Raw genomic sequence first — 22,402 nt, forward strand, 5'->3', positions numbered from 1 at the left:
TGTAATTTACTCTTTTTCTAATAAAGAGTATTAAAATTAAATTATCTAGTATCTAGTGTCTAGTATTACTTTCAATAATTATAATACCTGTTTCAAAATTCACTGAAGAAAAATATACTGTCATGTTAAGATTTCTGTAACTTAAAAATGAAATGCAGCAACTAAGTTTATTCTTTAGTTAAGAAACTGTAAGCGATTCCTGGGAATTTACAATAAGAAAACTTTCTGGTGTTTGTTTTTGTGTGTATGTGTGTCTGTGTGTGTGTGTGTTTTTCCATCAGCAACTCAACCATCCAAATGTAATTAAATATTATGCATCATTCATTGAAGATAATGAACTTAACATAGTTTTGGAGTTAGCTGATGCTGGTGATCTGTCCAGAATGATAAAGGTAAGGTTTTGTTTTGCTTTTTTAAAACTAAGTATTTTTTTTCTGATAGAATTGCTCTTTAATAAACATATAGGCATATCAGATATTTTAAAGACCTCGGTGAAATACTTTAAGATATGGTAGATACATAATGAATGATAGTAGTGTTAACTATGATTATGAAACTGGTTTACCTGGTAAAATTCACTCTGCTCAGTTGAGATGTGTGGACACTCAGAAACCAACTTGGAAATAGATCAACAGATTTGTCTTCTGTAAGCTGAAGTTCAAATTTTGCAACTTGATTTTCTGAGCAGACCATGCTTGATCCTTTATCTCTCGACATCGGGCAGAGAGGACAGAAAGAGATTCTAGAGAATCCTTATCTTTTCCTGGGAGGGATTCATCAAAGAATAAAGTGGGCTTTGCATTCAGACCTTGCACATCAAACCCCAATTCAACCACTTTAAAGTTTATTTAACTTTATTTTATTTAACTTTAACTTCTCCAAGAGCATGTTAATTGGGCTTAAGTTCAGCTACAAGTTATAGAAACCCCCAAATTACAGTGTTCTAAAAATTGCTTGTCCTTAGGCAGGTTACTTTTGTGTATGACAGTTTCTCAAAAACAAAATAATAATAGAACCTACCTCATAGGATTGTTGCAAATGACTAAATATTTGACATTAATTAAGACCTAAGAACTTGGGGTGCCTGGGTGGCTCAGTGGGTTAAAGCCTCTGCCTTTGGCTCGGGTCATGATTCCCGGGTCCTGGGTTCGAGCCCCACATCGGGCTCTCTGCTCGGCAGGGAGCCAGTTTCCTCCTCCTCTCTCTCTGCCTGCCTCTCTGCCTACTTGTGATCTCTATCTGTCAAATAAATAAATCTTTAAAAAAAAAAGACCTAAGAACTGTCTCACACATAGTAAGGTCTATGCAAATGGAAGCTACTGCTCTGTTATTAATGTTATTAATTATATTTCCCTGTTACATAAAATTCTGGAGCTGATATGGCAGCTCTGTCTATCAGAGCCTATTTGCAGCATATCAAGTCAGCTCTCTGAGGCAGGAAGGCACAAGGGTACTTGCTGGCTGTATCTTGAGGCACATTACTGGATACAGCCACATAACATTTTTAGCTTCATTCCTTTGGCTAGAATTTAGTCTTATGAACTTAAGTAGCTTCAAGGAAGGCTGGAATATACAGTCTTCATTCGGCTGGTCATGTGCCAGCTGAGCTTCTGTTACTCAGAAGACATGTTGAACAGGGTGGGAATCAGTGAAAACCAACCAAATGAGAAAAGCAAGGCTCTTTACTCTGAGCTTGCTATAGCGATGGAGTCAAGCATTGTCAGTAACATTTTGGCAGAGATTCAATCAGAGGCAGGCAGAGGAATAGGAAATCTTTGTAATGGGAAAAAGAAGCCTTTAGGGATGACCCAGTTAGAGGTTGTTGGCACAAAGAAGCTGTACATGAGCTACTTAGAAGTGAGGCATCTCACCTGGCTGTCTCTGATTGGTCCTAAGTTGGAAGCAGGGACAAAAATTAGGGAAGCTGTCAGTTAATTCAAGTCCTGGCCATTTGAGGCTGATTGTTCCAGAGTTACTGCTCAGCTTCGTGCATTGTCTCTAGAGATGGCCGTCTGGCTTCCTGCACACCGGACATCGCGGGCTAGCATCCTGGGATGTTTGTTATGGATAAAAGATTGGTTTTCTGGTCAGGTTGCTGAAGGTTGTGGTTCAAAGTTCTGGTTTTATATGATCTGGACATCATCTGTATAGTCAGTCTCCCAACAGATACTGAAACGCAGCCACTAATCCCTGCTCCGTGGAGTTATTCTAAGGCGTTCTTAAAAACAATGTTAGAGGCTTTATATGCATTACCATGTTTATTGTTCAAAAGGATTCTGGGGCTATATTTGACGTTTAGAGAAGATAACCATCATTACTAGTAAACAGAAGACCTGATGTTTGAAATTAGGGTTTATCTGATGCAAAATTACATGTGTTTTCCTTTAGAGGCCGTGAAAGATTTTTGTATCGCAGAACTCCTTTGAAAAATCCGATGAAAACCCTTGACCTTCTCCCCAGAGAGATGTTGATGCATGCACATTTTGCCTTCCATTACTAAGCCTTCAAAGATTTTCTCATCAAGGTGCTCACTGGTTCTCTGGCAGTAGCTAGGAACCCTGCTATCCAGTGGGAGCGCCCTGTCAGCTGGGTCAGCTCTCCTGCCATTTAACTTCTCTTCATCCGTAAGATGGAGGCAGTTTTGAGATTGCTTGCTACATTATAAAAATACTACATGACTGGGAGTTAATATTTTTATTATCACAGAATGCTATCAAGCTGACTCTGTTTAAAGTCCCATGGTGAGAGTGACTCACTTCTAATCAGTTATCTGATCTTCTGTTTTAGGGACTTCCCAACACTAGCGCTGTCTTTCCACATTAATAAACACTAATTTAATTAATTAACCAAGTAATTAATTTGCGGTTTTAATTTTAAAAAGAAATGCAAACACACACATGCCAAATTTATTAAATAATTATCAATCAAGATGAGGTATATAAAAGCAAATGTAAGTAGTCCTTATAAGAGAGACAACTAAGATGCAATTCTTAGCTTAAACTTTAAGTGCAAGAGTTTTTTAAATGCTTGTAATAGGAGGCAAAGAGAGCAAATCTTCATTGGGCAATACTGGCTGAAGGCAGATAAAAAACAAACAGTTTCAGTTATCAAGTCTTGCTCCCGATTGAGAGATTGATGTTTGGGGGTTTTCATTCTCTTCTAGAGTTTTTTGCTCTTTTCTAGTCTAGGGCTCTTTCTTTGCAATGGTTCCTCCACACCTAGAGGTTGCTGTCCCTGCCCATTGCCAAGGCACGCCTGAGCCCCTAGCATTCACCTTGAAAGAATACTCCTGTCCTTTCACCACTTGGGAAAACTAGGGCAAGATCAGAGTGCTTTATAGAAGCCCTGTGATTGCATCTTTAGCAGATTTGGATCTCTTAAACCCGTGAGGGAGGAGAAATTTGTCAGTGTGCTTTTATATTTATTGTGGTGATGCACTCAGCTCACTTATTTAAATGGCTTTTGCCATCAGTTGACATTTTCAAGGAATTTTTTTAATTAACTGACCCAGTGGACATAGTAAGATCCGTTCAGAACAACAGATTCTGTGTTTGGTAATGAATAGTTACATACAGTTGTAGATTGATAACTATACTCTTAAAGCACCCTTGGGGCTTTTGACTAAAATTTGAAGGTATCTATCATGTAAAGGATTACTTAGGAAACTTTTTTTTTTAAATAAAAGATATCAACTTATTGCTAGTAAGTTATATATTTATAGAGCAATTTATTGTACTTTGATAGAACTGAAGTAGTTCAGAGAATTGATAATATCATTCTTCCTTCCTGTCTAGTAGACATTATTGTATAAGCCTCTAGTGATCCTGGTTTTTATTGTAGGTACCCTTGATGAGGTCTACCTCATCAAGATGTAAGAGATTCTGGGTTCGATGTCCCAGATCCTCTTGGAGCCCTCCTAAAGGTGGAAAGTCGTATTGCAAACTTACAGATCTTAGAATAGTCTCAGCATACTGGCCATAACAGAAAGCTGTTCCAGTGTCCATAAAAGAAAGTCTGACATCTGGTTACATTTATGTATGTCTTCTATGATAAATAAAGAAGAACAACGAGGAGATAGGGGTGTTGCTGTTCTAAGTAGGGTGATAAAAGAAGACCGTCCTGATTTCCGTCTTGCACACTCCCACCTCCACCAGCCTTTTCCTACTTACTGTCCTGGTTCCGTTTTTTCTTTGCAGACACTCACTCCTGACCCTGTTCCCAACACCACAAGAAATGGTTCTTGAGGGGCGCCTGGGTGGCTGAGTTGGTTACGCCTCTGCCTTTGGCTCAGATCATGATCCTGGAGTCCCAGGATCAAGCCCCACATCTGGGTCCCTGTTCAGTGGGGTTCCTCTCCCTCTACCCCTCCCCCTGCTACTTCTCTCTCTCTCACTCTCTCTCTCAAATAAATGAATTAAGTCTTGGAAGAAAGAAAGAAAGAGAGAAAGGAAGAAAGAAAGAAAGAAAGAAAGAAAGAAAGAAAGAAAGAAAGAAAGAGAAAAGAAAAGACAAACCTCTTCTTAAATCCTTCTCGAGTTTCTAGTTGGTGGTAAAGATGTTTGTCAAGATTTACTCAACCTGTGGGATCCAGAATGTAAGCTCTCAGAGGGAGGAATCTTTGTTTGTTTGGGGACCTCATGAATCCCTAGTGCTTAGGACAGTGCCCTGCACAGAGTAGATGCTCAACAAATACCTCCTGTAGGAAGGTATAGATACCTTCAGTTTCTAGGGAAGTACCTGGCTCATAGTAGTAACTCAGTAATCACATGGTCAGTGAGTATATAAAAGGTGCTATTTTCCTCCCTCCCTCTCTCCCATCCTTCCTTTTTTTTTTTTTAAAGATTTTATTTATTTGCCGAGAGAGATCACAAGTAGGCAGAGAGGCAGGCAGAGAGAGAGAGAGAGGAGGAAGCAGGCTCCCTGCCGAGCAGAGAGCCGGATGCGGGACTCGATCCCAGGACCCTGAGCTGAAGGCAGAGGCCTTAACCCACTGAGCCACCCAGGCACCCCCTCCCATCCTTCCTTAATTTCAAGTTGACTCTTTTGACCTCTGCTATGCTTCTCTGTTCTGGGGACCAGTAGGTGAATATGGGTGGTTGTTTCTTGCTGTTTGACTCTGGTCTCACCCGGAGTTGCTAAGATATTGAGTGGTATGCGGTGAGAGAGAAGACAGTGTTTCAAGCTGATACAGGAATGGTATTTTTCCCCGCAAGAAATTCAAAACATTTTCTAAACATTCTTATTTGTGCTATAAGCTGATCTTTATAAAAGAGACTACATTAAGGAAAAAAAAATCATAGGAACTTCTTTTATGAAGGCACATGATGGTGACTTAATGCTTTATGAAAGACAGCAGTAGATACTTGAATTGTAAGAAAATGATTCATTTCTTTTTAGGGGGTAATATTGTAAATCATAGTGCATCACAACAATATATTTCACTGTCTCAAGTCTTCAGCTTAATTGGGGTAGAAGAGAAAATATAGCTCCTGGTCTGTATTCCAGAAACAAACCTCTGGATAGCATTGCATCAAAGATTTTTACAAGTAAATAATTAATTGGTTTAGAGCAAGCTGACAAATATAATTAAGCAATTTATAGTTGAAATATTCAGTATTTCTCTAATTAGTGACAAAGGAATACCTTAGGCTGTGGTCAGATAAAATACTTCCCAGATGAGTTTTAGGATAAAAGGAAATCTAGAATTTTTCATCATATATTTCTTTATCATCAGTAATCGGAATTTTAAAGGAAAATTAGACTCTTAAAAAACAGATTTCAGTGTATCAAGTTGTGATTTATATACTTTGTATTTACTTTATCATACCTTAAATTAGACCAATAGTTTCTCCATTTTGCCTTATTAATACTGTTTATTTCACTCTTTGTACAGCAAAGAAACAAATTTGGTGATAGAGACTTGGTATAGAGAAGATGAGAGACAGGTCTCAGAAGGGTGTAAACAAAAGCTTTTTTTTTTTTTAGGTGTCAATAGAAATATTGCTAAAATGTGTTTAAACTTTTCATAGCCCATTTTTCCAATGTATAGTTTATTCATTGAATTATTTATAATTTTTTATATTTCTAATTACCTCTTAAAAAGTCAGTTTGAGACAAAAGATAAAAGAGCACATAAAAACCTTCCTTTTGCTAAAATGTCAGTAAAATACAATATAACCCAATGTAATACATCTCTTAGGGGGAGACTTAGAAGTTTGTTATCTGTCAAAAGATTTTCATACCACAGCACACTGGCTAAGAAGTCAGTCAGCATTATACTCGCAGTTTTTTTTAGTGAAATATTTTTAGTGAATATGGATTACTGATTTAAGTGGATATCTACTTTGTGTCAAGAGTTTGGCACAATTCCAAATAATAAGACTATCTCTTTTTTCCCCTGTTTTATTGAGATGTAATTAACATACATCACTGTGTAAGTGTAAGGTGTACAGCATTATGGTTTGATTTATATATATTGTGAAATGATTGCCGCAATAAGTATGGTTAGCATCTGTCATCTCAAACAGATACAATAAAAAGTCTTGTGATGACAGATCTTATAACAACTTTATAACAACTTTTATAACAACTTTCCTGTATATTATTCAGTACAAGTATTTGGAGTCATCGGGTTGTACATTCCATCCAAGTACTTATTTATGTTGTAAGTGGAAGTTTGTACCTCTGACCACCTTCCACCCATCCTTCCTCTGCCCCCCACCCCCCACCCTGGGCTCTGGAGACCACAAATCTGTGTGTGTGTGTGTGTGTGTGTGTGTGTGTGTATAATAATAATTATTATTATTGTTACTATTTGCTGTTGAGATGTATTAGTTCCTTATATATTTTGAGTATTAACCCATAATCAGATATATGGTTTGCAAATTTTCCCCATTCCATAGGTTGCCTTTTTGCTTTGTTGATCATTTCTTCTGAAGTTTTTTTTTTTTTTTTTAAAGATTTTATTTATTTATTTGACAGAGAGAAATCACAAGTAAGCAGAGAGGCAGGCAGAGAGAGAGGAGGAAGCAGGCTCCCTGCTGAGCAGAAAGCCCGATGTGGGGCTCGAACCCAGGACCTGGGATCATGACCTGAGCCGAAGGCAGCGGCTCAGCCCACTGAGCCACCCAGGCGCCCCTCTTCTGAAGTTTTTAAATTTAATATGATGACCTTTGTTTATTTTGTTTTTGCTGCTTATGCTTTAGGTATCCTTTCTGAATAACTGCTGTCAAGACCCAGGTCAAGGAGGTTTTTCCCTTTTCTTTCTTTTTTTTTTTTTTTTTTTTTTTTTTTTTAGGAATTTCATGGTTTTAATGGTTTCATTCTACTTTCATTCTTTTACATGTGAATAATATCCACTTTTCTCAGCACCATTTATTGAGGAGACTATTTTTCTCCATTGGGTATTTTTAACTCCTTGTCCAATATTTAGTTGACTGTACATGCTTGGGTTTATTTCCGGTCTCTCAGATCTGTTTCATTGCTCTCTTTGTTTTTAATGACAGTACCATGCTGTTTTGATTACTGTAGCTTTATAGTATAGTTTGAAATCAAGAAGTTTGATATATCAAGATGCCTGCCCCTTTGTTATTCTTTCTTAGGATTGCTTTGGCTTTCATTACTTGGGGATCTTGTGGTTCTGTGCAAGTTTTGGAATTGCTTTTTCTACTTTCATAAAAAATGCCATCAGAATCCTGATAGGGATTGCCTTGAATCTGTAGATGGCCTTTGGTAGTATTGACATTTTAACAATTTAAAATTCTTCCAACTCTGAACACAGGATATTTTCCATTTATTTTAGTGCCTCCTTTGATTTCTTTCATCAATGTCTTACTGTTTTTAGACTAGAAAACTCCTTGGTTAAGTTTATTCCTAAATATTTTATGGTTATTGATGCTATGGGATCATTTTCTTTATTTCTTTTTCAGATAACATATTGTTAGTATACAGAAACACTACTGATTTTTGTACATTAATTTTGTTCTGTGTAACTTTACAAATTCATTGATTAGAATTAACATTTTTTGGGTTCAGTCTTTAGGATTTTCTGTATATATAAAATCATGTCATCTACAAATAAAGACAATTTTACTTCTTCCTTCTTCCTTTCTAATTCGGATACCTTTATTTCTTTCTCTTGTCTGATTGCTTTGGCAAGGCCTTCTACGATGTTGAATAGGAGTGGTGAGAGTGGGCATCTTTTTGTTCCTGACCTAGGCTATCTTCTCTTAATATATTTAGATATGTGCTGTCTTCTTGAATATGTAGCTTGTATTTTCTGCATTGTTACCACTTGTATGGCATTCCCTTTAAATTTGGTAGAAGCCTTAAAACTCCTTTCCTTTATACACACATAAAGTTACTTTTAAGTGTTGATTTTACTGTGTTTAGAAATTCACTTGTAGGGATGCCTGGGTGGCTCAGTGGGTTAAGCCTCAGCCTTTGGCTTGGGTCATGATCTCGGGGTCCTGGGATCGAGCCCCGCTTTGGGCTCTCTGCTCAGGGGGAGCCTGCTTCCCCTCTCTCTCTGCCTGCCTTTCTGTCTACTTGTGATGTCTCTGTCAAATAAATAAATAAATAAATATCTTAAAAAAAAAAAAAGGGAATTCACTTGTATTTTTCTTTTATGGCTAATTATCACAAAGTTAGCAACTTGAAACAATACAAATTTATTATCTCACAGTTTCTGTAGATAAGTGAGTTCACATACTGGTTAGTGGGTTCTCTGCTCAAGGTCTTAGAAGACTGAAATCAAAGTGCCAGCTGGGGCTGTGATTTCATCTGAGGATTAGGGCTTTCTTCCTTGTTTGCTGGTTAGTTAGAAGAATTAATTTCCTTGCAATTACATGACTATCTTTGTGGTTATCAGCTGGGGGCCATCCTTGGGTCCTAGAGGTCTCCTACTGTTCCCTGCCAAATGGCCCTCTCCATAGCCTGGCAGTTTGTTCCCTTGAGGCCAGCAGTCGAGTCTCTCTGGCTTTGAATTTCTAACTTTTATGAAGGGCTTACTGGGTTAGGCCAGGCCTACCAAGGTGAACTCAAAAGAAACTGATTTGGAGCCTTAGTTACATCAGCAAAACCTTTCCTGCCATGTAAGACAACATGATAGAAGAATGATAATTCATCATATTCACAACTCAACTTAAACTCAAGCGGAGGGAATTAAATACAAGAATTTCGGGATTTGGGGGGGTTGTCCTACAATTTTGCATACCATAGGCTTTGATAAATTAGCTAAAATACAAACTGTGTTATAAAGATAATTATTAGCTCCAAATATTAGAACTTAACAAATCTTGTTCATCTTTTTGGTGTGGTTTTTTTTTTTACATTTGCAGACACATTTTTATTTGCACTTATCCAAATTTAGAGGTTGGACTAGAAATAAATAACTTTGAGATGTCTTTACACTTTTGACCTTTGAATCCTTAAGCAATAAAATCTTCCCAGTAGTATCATCTATCTTGGATGACTCTGATTTATAGTTTACAAGGACACCTACACTTTCCATTTCAGTGTCTGGGATAAAATGTATAGTCCAAGCCAGGCAACTATGAGAATATCCAGTGATTCCAAATGTGATCTGTTTCCCTCTGAGTCTTTTGTATAAGATTGTTATCTATGTTGCATATGACCTTAGAATTATTTGGAAGTTTAAGGTTACAGATCAGTGGCACTATTTGAAAAAAAATCCATACAGAATTGAATATTATATATATATATATATCCTATAGTACAAAGTTACCCACTCATGCATGGGCATCCATGTGTTTGTGTATCCATATAGATTTGTGTCTATGTTGATATGTACATGTAGGTGTGTTATACAGAATTATTTGTATAAAAGCTGTGTTACTGATAAAACATCACCTGGGTTTTCTTCGATACTTAAGTACTTTGATATAATAAAGTAGTATAGAACTTGGGGATTTTAGTAAATTAAATCCTAATGACCATTATGTAATTCTGTGAGTATAACTAAAAGGTGATATGTAATTTCAGAACTATATTTACTTGGGAAAATTAGAAAATAATTTTTATTTTTTATTTATTTTATTTTTAAAATTTATTTGACACAGAGAGAGACAGTGCGAGAAGGGAACACAAGCAAGGAGAGTGGGAGAGGGAGAAGCAGGCTTCCTGCCCAGGAGGGGCCAGATGTGGGGCTTGATCCCAGGACTCTGGGATCATGACCTGAGCTCAAGGCAGATGCTTAACCATTGAGCCACCCAGGTGCCCCTAGAAAATAATTTTTAAAGGACAACTTGCTCTTTACATTTTAAGGTAACACTGATCCTAAAGCTACCTTTAAAAAATCCTGTAATATCACGAGCAGTTGTACTGGTAGCTACAACAGTTAAGTAGAGAAGAGATACAGACCCCCCCCCCCCGCCCCCGCCAACCCAGTGAATTTCTGCCAAGAGACTTTTACTGTCTCATTATGTGTTTCCCTTATCCATTAAGAATATTGAAATATCTTTCCAACTATCTTACTGATGTCTGGTAAAACAGAACCAGAAAGAATGTATTAAAGAGGCAAATGTTTCTGTTTATCTTTGTGACCTTGTGTCTTCCTGAAGATTAACTTTCGGCTTTTGTGTCTCACTCTTTCTGTCTCTAGTACTCTCGTGCAGCAGAGAAAATGTCTTAGATTTCCAAGTGTCTTCTCTATTAGTTTTAGTTACATAGAAGCTTCTCTTAAAAATTAACCACGTGGCAGCAGTTCGGGGATTATTTCTTGTAGTAATTCTGATGCATTCATCTATTCTTACTGATTTTTTTAATGTCCTAAGTTTCCTCAGTATGAATGTGCTAATGTTCCAAAGGCAACTTCTTTGGAGGAAAAACATTATAGGAGCTTATTTTTCTTGTTTGCTAAATAACTTAAGGGTTTTTTTTTTCCCCCAAGACTTAATTGCTCAGAGAAAAATCTTTACCCTTCCTACCCTAAGATGAAACATATTTCAGCTTCCTTAATAACCCACATAATTTGATATGGAGAGAATGAATAGATTATATTGGTATTCTATTAAAATTAAATCTAAAGCAGCTGTATACTCTTAGTGGTTTTCTGACATTACGTGAAAGGAAAAAAGACAAGTGGAGCTTGCATGGGAAGTATCAAAGTACTTTGATAAATAAATAAATAAAGATGCCAATGATAAGTATTTTCAGTGATCTAATGGCTGCCAGTCCCATTCCACTTCACACCTTCTAGAGTGACTTCACATTGCTGAATTTTATTCAAGAGTGCCAAGAGGGGAAAATATTCACATGCTGCAAATTAGTATTACAAACCAAAATTCTAATTGATACATAACTATTTTACACATTTATATAATTCTCAAATTGTGTATAGCAAGTATTGCGTGATTTAGTCTGTCAGACCTCCTTATACCCTTCAGAAGAAAATTTTTTTTTACAGAAAGATTAATATGTAATACAAATCACACTTAGAACTATCAGTTACACTTTCAGAAGCATTCTGTCCTTTCCATCACCCAGTCTCTGTGCATTGAATTTCTTTGAAACAACCATTGCAAAATGTAGTCTTATGAAAATGCATTATAATTACAGAGATGTGTTTGTCTGGGAACATAACATCCCTTCTGATGGTAAATGTTTGACCTATTGCAAGTTTCTCTAACTACCTGTCATCTCATGTGAAGATCCTTTATAGTCTTAACTGGACCTATGGGGATCTCTGAGGTATTACTATTATTATATTTGCTTTGTTTTATTAACTGGAGATTTAAGGGATAGGACATACCAGGAAAGTAGCATTATTTTATATGTGAAAATGTGCAAGCAGGCATTTCTTTATGTAAGTTTTATTTGTGCCTGAGAGTGTAGAACCATAGATTCTATTTTAGAGACATTGGGGTCCTTATAGCTCATCTCCAAACTCTGTTCAATATAGGGAGGAATGGAGGCCTACCAAGATTAAGTTAAGTGGCATGCTCAGGGTAACACAACCAGTTACATCAAGGCTGATAATCAGATCTTTATAAAAGATGATAATAATAGATATATTAATGGCACATTAAATATCTGATGACATTCCTAAGCAGGAAGTATGTCCTTATATTTACATGAATTATTTACTTGCTCTTGTTAGTTACTTGGAAGAGATAGGCTTGGGGCTTGTAATTCTAGTTTTCTTATTACCTCATAATTTCTCATTATTTAATTATCTTTTTCCTGATCTTCTTCAGGAATGCCTTGCATACCTGAGATCACCCTTGCTGCTTTTTGTTTTTGTTTTAACTACAGCAGTACATTTCTAAAAGATTCTGTGTATATTATTCTGGGACCAGCTACACAGTGTGGGTCCTTCACTGTGAAATTGTTAAGAATTTCAGAATGGCAACAACAGAGCATTAAACTAAATACAGTGCCCTGCATGACTACACAGATCGCTCATGAAGCCAGCCCTGGCTGTTCTAGATGTTTTGTCTGAAAACTTTCTTCTTTAAAGAATAACATACCAAACTGTGGACTTAAATTTTTTTGATACACCATGGAGATTAATTTTTTTTAATAAAACAAGCATATAATTTTCTGCTTTTTCTCTGTGGATGAGTTATTATAGGTAATATCATTGAAGCTTTTCCCAAAATTTCTTGAGAGGAATGTTAGAACGGCAAAACTTAGAAATAAGTAATGTATACGTTCCATTTGGAGTGATGGTCTAGAGTGCAGAAATCAAGTCATCCAGTTCAGTCCAAAAAATGGTCCTTAAATATGCAATCGTCCGCTATATAACTGGATTTGGTGTTGGGTATTTAATTTGGAGGAGGATGTTAGATGATTTTTTTCTAAAGGTGTGACTATTTTCCAGCATCTTCAATAGGAAGCAGCTTGCCTTAGCGTCCTCTTTTATATTAGTAAATATGTATATACATTGCTAAAGTGGCAATATGAATATATTTTACCAGGTGTGCTGAATTTCACCTTAGAGAAGTCTGGTAATCTTTTTACACATAAGTGAGAATATAATATATTGTGATGTTTTATATGTACATTGACTAGCTTTTTGATACGTCTGTTTCTTGAATTTGAATGATGTTCAGTGTTTACTTGAATGACATTAATGGAGATAGTAAATAGGTTTATAAAGTAAACAATATTTAAAGCTTTGCATAGTGAAAAGACTACCCTGTTTTTTAAAAAAGACTAAATAAAAGTTAATTCCAAGTGATAAGGTATACCTGAGTGCCAATTTCTGCCTCTTTGTAAATTTTCAGATACTTTATTTTCAGATTTAAAAAACTTGAAGTTCAGTTTCATAAGTAAATATAATAAAGTGCCATATTGGACAATCTTTTCACATAAATGTTTATTGATATGAACCTTTAAAAAATTTGGCTACATTATTTCTTGCTTTATTAAAAACTTACCACATGACAAATATATGTGCATTTGTAATTTCTGTTTCTTGGCATTAGATTTTTTTCCCTAATTTAGTGCTAAGTAGTTATATAGGGCTGTCTTTATTTTAGAAAAAAAGTGGATTTTTGAACAGTAATGCTATTTGACTAAAGAATTAACAGATATGTCTATATTAGAATAAATTTCAAGAGAAGATTGTTTTTATTTTTAATACTTTGGCATTGTGAAAGTTTCTGCCCTGTAATGCTAATATAAATTTTACCAGTTGTAAAAAAAATTCAAATTTTCATTGCCTTTTTTCCGTTCATCCTCTTTTTAAGAGATGGCCAACAGTGCCACCATCAGAACAGATAGGCTTTTCTCATAAGTATTGGTTTTGTAAAACAAACAAAAAAACAAACAAAAAATCCCCTGCACTTAAGAAGTGATGGAATACTGCATGTGGTGAAACAGATAAGACATATTTGTGAGATACCAGTGACATAATGAAACTGCCTCTGATTTCTTTTATGAGCAAATCAGGTTCATAAAATAATTCTTCAGAAACCTGTTACTGATGTGGATACTTACGTTTTTGCCAGGTCATTCTGTCTAGGTAGCATTGTATTGATATCAGTTATATTGTCTCATCTTTAATTTGTTGTTCAAGAGATGGTCTCAAAGAATATAAAAACATGAAAATGATCAGACCCTCTTGGTCTGATAACATCTTCCCGAACGGTGCATTTTGAGGGCCATTTTTTTCATTCTGCTTTTTCCTATATATATGATTTATTGTTTAAATAATGAGACTTTAAAGGAATGTGCCAGATTAATTATGACTATGATGATTTCAGAATCTGTATTAAAGCATAAATTTTCTTTCATGGTCTGATGCTTACATGATGCATTATATTTATTTTGAATGAAAAGAAAGCTGGTCCCCATCTTCCTGTTGACATCAAACAGTCTTCTGATATGCTAATCCAGCATCAGGGAGAGCACATAGACAGGCTTTATTTGGACTCATTCCAAATCTGAAAGAAAATTATGTGTATAGAACTGATTTTGCAGCATGGCCCCTTAGAATGAAGAGTGATGTTGACACAGTCTGCAATGAAAAATACTGAATATTGAAACATGATATGGGAGGTTTTCAGCATTTTAGTAATACCCTGATTTGCTCTGTAATTACCTGGTCATCTAATTGTTACTTGCTTTTTCCTACTGATGTTAATGGCCCTTGAAATTACTAAGTTCATTTCCATAGTTAACATTAATCTAAAGTTACTGGCTTTTCCTTAAAGATTATCCTTTGGTATATTGAGTGCATATGAGACAGTAGATAACAATCTTTTGCTAAGTATGAAGTAGGGATATCAGCAGATTTCCCTATGTTCTTCTTTCAGCCTGACCTCAGCTGGTCACACGGGTAAAAAATTGACAGAGAAACTTGCTTTGCAGTTACCCAAATTACAGTTTCTCCCTTTTCAATAACAAATCAAATCAGTTGAACTTCCAAAAACTTTTCCAGAAAAAAATGCACTGTAGTACACACTTAAATGTTGATATCTGTTAATAACTATTTGTGTTTTTAAAAGTTAAAATTATCAGAAGATGTCATAAGAAATTCCTTATATGTAGTATTTCATGTTGGTCATTTGTAAATATTGTTAAACAGGAAACCAGTTGCATTTTTGTGTTAGAAAAATAATTTTTATGTAACCTTTATGAATTTTAGGAAACTAAAACCTTTGTTCTTGAAGGAGATATATTCTTCTAGCAAATGTAATATAGGAAAATGGGCATAAATATATACCTCTGGTTTTGTAGTTCTTTGGGTGATTGAGGTCCCACTCTTGCCCAGCTAGGTTGTTGGTGCTCAGCTTTTTGCCTGGACCTTCCTATAATGTTTTTCTTCTATGAAGCTTGCTTTCATCCATTCAAAGTACAGTTTTTTTTTTTTAATATAAGTTGCAGTAGAAATATTCATGAAAACTTTTTACATAAATCTCTTTTATTTAATTTTTAATAAATTAACTGATATTTCAAATCACCAAGGTGGTTCAATATTTAAAAGGAATTCTATAGTGAAGCCTTCTGTCAGGAGAAGAATTGTCTTTTAATGAACATAATTACCTTCAGGTTTTCAGACTATTTTATTCCGGGTTTTCTTAAAATGAAATTTGACATCATCCTTTTAGGATAGGAAATTATTTTAAAAGATGTTAATTTTTTGAAATCTTGGACATCACAAAGATGTAGCTTTATATGGCCTATGAGGACTTCAGATATAATAGTGAGAATTTTAAGCTAATATGTCAGGTAAAAATTCTTGAAATCATCTCACTGTGGGAAATCATATGCTTTTTAGTTGGCAATAGATAGATAAAACTAAGTGTTTTTCTGACTTAAAGCATTTTGCATGTCAGAATGTAGTCTGAAGATATTTTAATTCCTAATAATTCTTATTTAAATTTTTTAAAAAGCATTTTAAGAAACAAAAGCGGCTAATTCCTGAAAGGACCGTTTGGAAATACTTTGTTCAACTCTGCAGTGCATTGGAACACATGCATTCTCGACGAGTCATGCATAGAGGGTAGGATAAAAATCACAAATAATTTCTAAAGTTGTTTTAAGTGATACAGGTTAGTAGGCAATTTAAGAATAACTATCTTCCAGTCATGGCACAGTATCATGCTTTCTCAGTTAATTTATTTTCAAATTATCATTTATTTACTAGGATGAAAAACCTTTCAGTAAAGCCCTACTGTTTTAAGAAAATGAGAATTAGTTACTGTTTTGCTTGCCTCTTCTGAGAATCCTGTTAATAATGTTGGTAACTTAAAAAAAAAGAAAAGGTGCAGGGAAGCAGTTGATTATGTGTAAGGAAGATTCAGCAAACAGTATATATCAGGGCCATTTCATTTCTTAGTTTTTAACATTAGCTCTTAATATATTCTTGATTATCAATCAAATGGTTGGGCAGAGCATGTAAAGATAGCATTACTTAGGAACTGATCCTCTGATTTTGGGGTGTGAAAAATTTCAATACAGTTTATTTAAGCAATTATGATTTGTAAGGTCATCTAAATATATAATTATGTTCATAGTAGAGTTATGTTTTTATATTTTATGTAAATGTATCAATAAATTAATGTTTATAAGATATTTAATATTGATATAAAATGGGAATAAATTTATTTTGTGCTTTGCATTTCACAAAAGTTTCTTTGAAAATGCATTTTAAGTGAAGATTAGGAGCAATCTCTATCGTGCTGCATTGATGATTATTTCTTTATCAGAGGACTAAGAACTCAGAAGTAATAAGGCTCTATCAAAACTACCCAGAATGAAGCAATTGGGTCAAAATTCAAACTGACTTTCTTTCATTTTTAAGATAGAGTTTAAATTCTGCCATGAAAAGTATTTTAATCCCTTGAAAATACCTAAGCTGACATCATCTTTCACCTGATTCCTTCATCTCTTCACAGATATAAAACCAGCTAATGTGTTCATTACAGCCACTGGAGTGGTAAAACTTGGAGACCTTGGGCTTGGTCGGTTTTTCAGCTCCAAAACCCACAGCTGCACATTCTTTAGGTAAGAGATACAGTATAATTTCATTCAGTTATCGTGTGCATGCGTGCGTGCTTGTGTGTGCATGTGTGTGGTGAAAAACAACATAAGGGATGTACTAATTATATGCCAGCTCTTACAGTCTCAAGACAACTGTTTTTAAAATCATCAGATCCTGAGTAGATCCCTATCATTCTCTATTAAACATAATGTGTCCATTCACATGACAGTTGGTTACTTCTGTTAATTAGACCCCAGGTAGACATTTGGTCAAAAAAAATAACTAATAAACAAACTTGGTTTTAACGGTTGCCATGGAGCATTCCTTTCATTCTTCATTTGACAACATTGAGATTCATACGGGGATATGATGATTAAACATATCATGAAAGGGTACTTCACCTGACTATTAAAAAACATAGTAATTTGTTAATGTTTGTTTATTAAAATAACACATATAGATGTGAATTACTGCAGAGGGGAAACCTTAAAGATGGTCTAAAACTAATGAGGAAAATATTCTCCTAAGTTATACAGAAGATATCTGTAGTATATTCATTCTAAAACTAATAATATAGCAGTGTCCCTTATATCTTAAAATAGAATAGAATGTAGTAGCTGTTACATTATGTTAACGATGGAAAAAAGTTGTCCACTTCGGAAACATAGAAATTACTAGGAAGAAATAATTTTTAAATCTAATAACCTAAGAGAGAGACAGAGCTTCTCTTAAAATTCTTCAAATCACATTTTGTTCTTGTAAATATAAAACTTAAATAAAATGGTAACAACCAGAATAAAATAAGAATTAAGATAAAATAAGTTGACTTTAATTTAATGGTGCCCCATCTTTGATATCATAATTTCATTGAAAACCATTAAATCTTTTTATAAAATTGTGTTTAAATGTGAAATAAAAAACTTCAAAATGGCCTGATGAGGAATAAGTGAATTACACTAAATAGTAGAGTAGTGAAATGAGCATCTAAATGGTTGACTAGACTTTTTAAAGTTTTTCCTGCTTTGTTAGTAAGACTCTGTGTGGCCCTGAACCTGTCATTTAATTTCTTTTATCTTTAGAACAGTATCTGGCACATAAGTAGGCAACCGATCACTGCTGAATGACAAATATTGGATCCTGGTTAAAGAGTGATAGAAAGATAATACTTTACCCTTTTCACAGAGTTTTTATTTTGTCAAGTGTTCTAAGAAAATTAATTTTCAACTGATGTCGAGTAATACTGTCTTGTTCCTTTTCACTTTACATTTATTTTTAGAGAGCATTACAAATTTTTCTGGTTAAGAAGATTTGATAAGAAATGCATAAATTTTAGTGGCACTTTCACAAGTTTTATTTCGAAGTTACAACTCTTAACAATGCAAATATGAAGAAAACATAGACTATTCCATGTCAGTGTCATTTCTCACAGTAAAAGTAACATGTTTTCACTTAGTTACTCACCTGAATGTTTTAACAGAATTCTGCCACTTAGTTTACCTAGAAATGCTAAATTACACTTACAGACACAGACACACGTACACACACACACACACACACACACACACACACCCACACACACACACTGCACGCCTGCATACCCATGCTCAGGCACACATGTGTGTTTCTTAAATGCTGCTTTGCAGACTGTCACTGTGAGCATGCTGTAGTCACCTGACTCTAAGTATCTGGAGAGTGAAACTAACAGCAGTTTTGGAAATGGACTTCTTTAGCTTGCCTGCCCGTGCCTTGTACAAAAGTTCTAAACAGGGTTGACAAATGTGCACCTTCAAGTTTAGTTTAGGTTAGTTCAAATTTTGTGATATGGAGAGTAAATTCATTAAGAAATTCTATCATATCAGGTTTTATCTAACTCACTTTACTTAGGGTCATATAGTTGTTTTTTTTTAAGATTTTTATTTATTTGACAGAGAGAGATCACAAGTAGGCAGAGAGGCAAGCAGAGAGAGAGAGAGAGAGAGAGAGAGGGAGGAGGAAGCAGGCTCCCCGCCAAGCAGAGATCCCGATGCGGGACTCGATCCCAGGACCCTGAGATCATGACCTGAGCCGAAGGCAGAGGCAGCAAGACATTTCTTTGATGACTGAATCGGTAGAAAATAATTTCTTTCACAAGTATTTTTTCCCATATTATTTTGAGGAAAAAAAAATACGAAAATGAAAGTATAGATTTGATGGTCTGAAACTAAAGTTCAGTAAGCAAAGTGTAATGAACATCCAGAATTAAAGATTAAATTCTGGCCTACCATGACTATGTGGACCCAATAAAAAACCTAATTAGAAGGATCAGGAAAAATTGTCTGCTAACCAAGAATATGTATAAAATAACAATGATATAAATCCTGACACAGACTTATGTTTGTTGACTTACTTATATTAATTTATTGTTTTAAAAGATTTTGTATATTTATTTGATAGAGACACAGTGAGAGAGGGAACATAAGCAGGGGGAGTGGGAGAGTGAGAAACAGGCTTCCTGCTGAGCAAGGAGCCTGATGTGGGGCTCGATCCCAGGACTCTGGGATCATGACCTGAACTGAGGGCAGACGCTTAACGACTGAGTTACCCAGGCACCCCAACTTATGTTACTTTTAAAAGAATTATTACCCTTATATATTATTATCATGTATTTTTATTTTTAAGAGCAAATCCTAACTTTGCTTCTAAGAGTTGATTATGAAAAGCAGTTGAAATTGTGGCATCTATGTGAATTTATTTTGCTTATAGAAAATATGATAGAATTATAGATTTTATTCTGTGTTGATTTATTTTCTGATTTTACTGAGGGTAATATCTGTAGGGCATGATTTATCACTAGGGCAGGTCTAAATTTTAATGTAACTACAAATAAGTGAGATCTGTATGTAGTTTATACTGTTTTTACATCAAATGAAGTTGATCTTGGGGCCCAATTTCATTTAACTTTGTAAAGGAGATGTTTTTAGGAATTTAATTTAAAAAAGCAAAAATTAATAGGATTTTAAAAACACCTTGCTACAGTTACACACTTACATTTTCTGTTTTCCAAAATATGTATTACTATTCAGAAATGAAGTAAAGGATGCTATTTTTTCTTACTTTGATTCATTAATAGGAACTCATACTTCCAACATTTCTTATTTTTTAACAATCTTTAAAAGATTGTCAAGCATTTGAATTTTTCAATTTTCTGTTCATTTTGTATCACTTATTTGTATTATTTCATTTTTTGATAACAAATGAACAATGCAGTAGAATTTATAGTTCTGTCACATTTTCTGTAGCAAATAAAGTTGTACGGGTGGTCACATTTATAGTGTTTTCAGAACCATTTTTCTTAATTAAAAATATGTCAACAAGGAATAGGCTTAAAAATTACAAATATAAAATCTGATGTTGCTGGATGTTCAGACTATGTTCAAATCCTCAGAATAGAAAAAAAAAAATTCTCAGAGGTCTTCACTTTTCCTTCTACTTCCTCCCTGTTCCCTGCATATATGTTGAATCACAGTCTCTCTCTTTTCTTTTCCCGCTTCCTTAACCCATAGTGACTTTATGTTTAAACTAGGAAAATGTTCTCCCTTGTTTCTAGTATTTTAAGAAAGTCAACTATATACATTTCCAGCAGACTTACCTTCCTAAAAGAGATTATCTAATTATATCACTTCCCCCCAAATCCTTGATTGTTCCCTGTTGCCTAAAGAATGTCGTAGAGTCCTCAAGTAGTCAGGGTCCTCTAGAGTTTGATGTCCTCTGTAACTTTTCATTCTTGCCATTGACTACACAGCCCTCCCTCCTTATGTGCCAGCCGTGTTTTTCCTCTCGCTTTGTTCCGAATGTGAGAAATAGCGTGATGTTTTGGAGAGAATGGAGGACATCTAGATTTACATGTCCCTTGTACTGTAGGACTTTGATCAAACCATTTATTAACTTTTCCCACTTCTCAGTTTCCAACTGATGAAAATAGAAATGTGGATAACTATTCTATGTTTTGCCCTAATCTCTAATAATACATGAACATAAAGGTGTTTTCGTTCACCATAATATGCTGTTAAGTTGCTTAGGTGGATAAGAAGGTGGCATTGGTGGTGAAGATACAGCAAAGGGATGAAGGGAAAAGGGAGAAGGAATTCATGTACTGTTTATTGTTCTTGTAAAGTACCTGAATTGAATAACTTAAAAGACAGTTTTAGTACCTTTCTTATGCATGTGCTGTTCTAGGGACCAGAAACAAGCCTAAACAAGACCAGTGATCTTCATAGATCTTAGTGTGGGGCGAGGGAATAGATAATTATCTGATGCTTTCGTTTTTTTATTTGTTAGCCATGTGACAGAGCGTGACTAGGAGGAGGATTATGTTAGAAGAGACATGGTCAGATAAGGCCTCCTCGAGGAGGTGACTTTGAACCAAGATCAGAATGCAGAAGAACCAGGTACACATGACCTAGGAAACAGTGTGTCAGACTGACGGAAGAGCATTTTACACAAAGGGGCAGACGCAGGATAAGCTCAGTCTGTGGAAAGTTTGCTGGAGCGGCGTGAGGGAAGGGTTGTAGCCAGATGTGGGAAGAGCTCCCACATCTCATTCTAAGTGCGGTGGGGAGCTTATGCAAGATGGTAATTGTGAGAGCAACATGACATGCTGTGAAGACTGAAGCCATGAGCCTCTTTTGCCTTCTTTGGGATAATCATGCCCACTATTGTCTACTGTTTTCAGGTTCTTCTGTGTCTGGTGGTGGCCCTCCTTTGTCTCTGAGAGCCTCTCAGGATGTGTTACCCAAACTGAACAGAGATACCACATGAACTCATTAGCTCTCATAGTATAGAAAGTTCGTTGCTGCCTATAATCTGTGATCTAGACAGTACCTTTGTTTTTGTTCCCCTCCTCCTTTTGTTTTGTACATGAAGTTATGTTAAGTCAGATCCTCATTTAGTGCTTTTGTATTGATTTGGACAGAGGGTATTGCTAGGGAGACTAATAGTAGGATTATATATATCCCTGTGAATCTTGCCTTTTTTTTTTTTTTTTTGTATTGTCAACCTTATAAATGTTACAGGTGTTAAAAAATCTGTTATATATAGATATGTATATCTATATATCTTAAAATTTAAATGAGGACACATCTGTCTCCCTTGACTCAAACTTCTTACAGTCTAGGTAAGTGGCTTTTAAATTTCTTGACAATGACCCCAGCAACAATGTGATTGCACAGGAATGTAACCGTATATAATTGAAACAAAAGGTTCCTGAGACAGTGCTTTACATTACAACTGAATTGTCTGTTCTGTTTTATTTTACTGAAAATAATGCTAGTTGCAACCCACTAAATTGATTTTACAACTCATTAATTGATAATGGCCTGTAATTTGGAAAACACTGGTCTTTGTTTACAATTCATCCATCCATCCTTCCTTCCCTCCTTCCTTCCTTTCTTTTTCTTTTTCTTTTTTTAAGAT

General features: G+C 35.2%; 1 protein-coding gene across 1 annotated transcript in view; it reads left to right on the forward strand.

Moving 5' to 3' along the window:
• The window catches only part of NEK7 (NIMA related kinase 7), a 151,530-nt gene that overhangs the window by 94,087 nt on the left and 35,041 nt on the right, over positions 1–22,402 (forward strand). The window contains 4 exon segments of the mRNA XM_047704142.1: positions 282–392; positions 15,861–15,969; positions 16,866–16,954; positions 16,956–16,974. Of these exon segments, the coding sequence (XP_047560098.1) occupies positions 282–392; positions 15,861–15,969; positions 16,866–16,954; positions 16,956–16,974 (328 nt within the window).

The sequence above is a fragment of the Lutra lutra genome, chromosome 15 (assembly GCF_902655055.1).
Source record: "Lutra lutra chromosome 15, mLutLut1.2, whole genome shotgun sequence".
Taxonomy (NCBI): domain Eukaryota; kingdom Metazoa; phylum Chordata; class Mammalia; order Carnivora; family Mustelidae; genus Lutra; species Lutra lutra.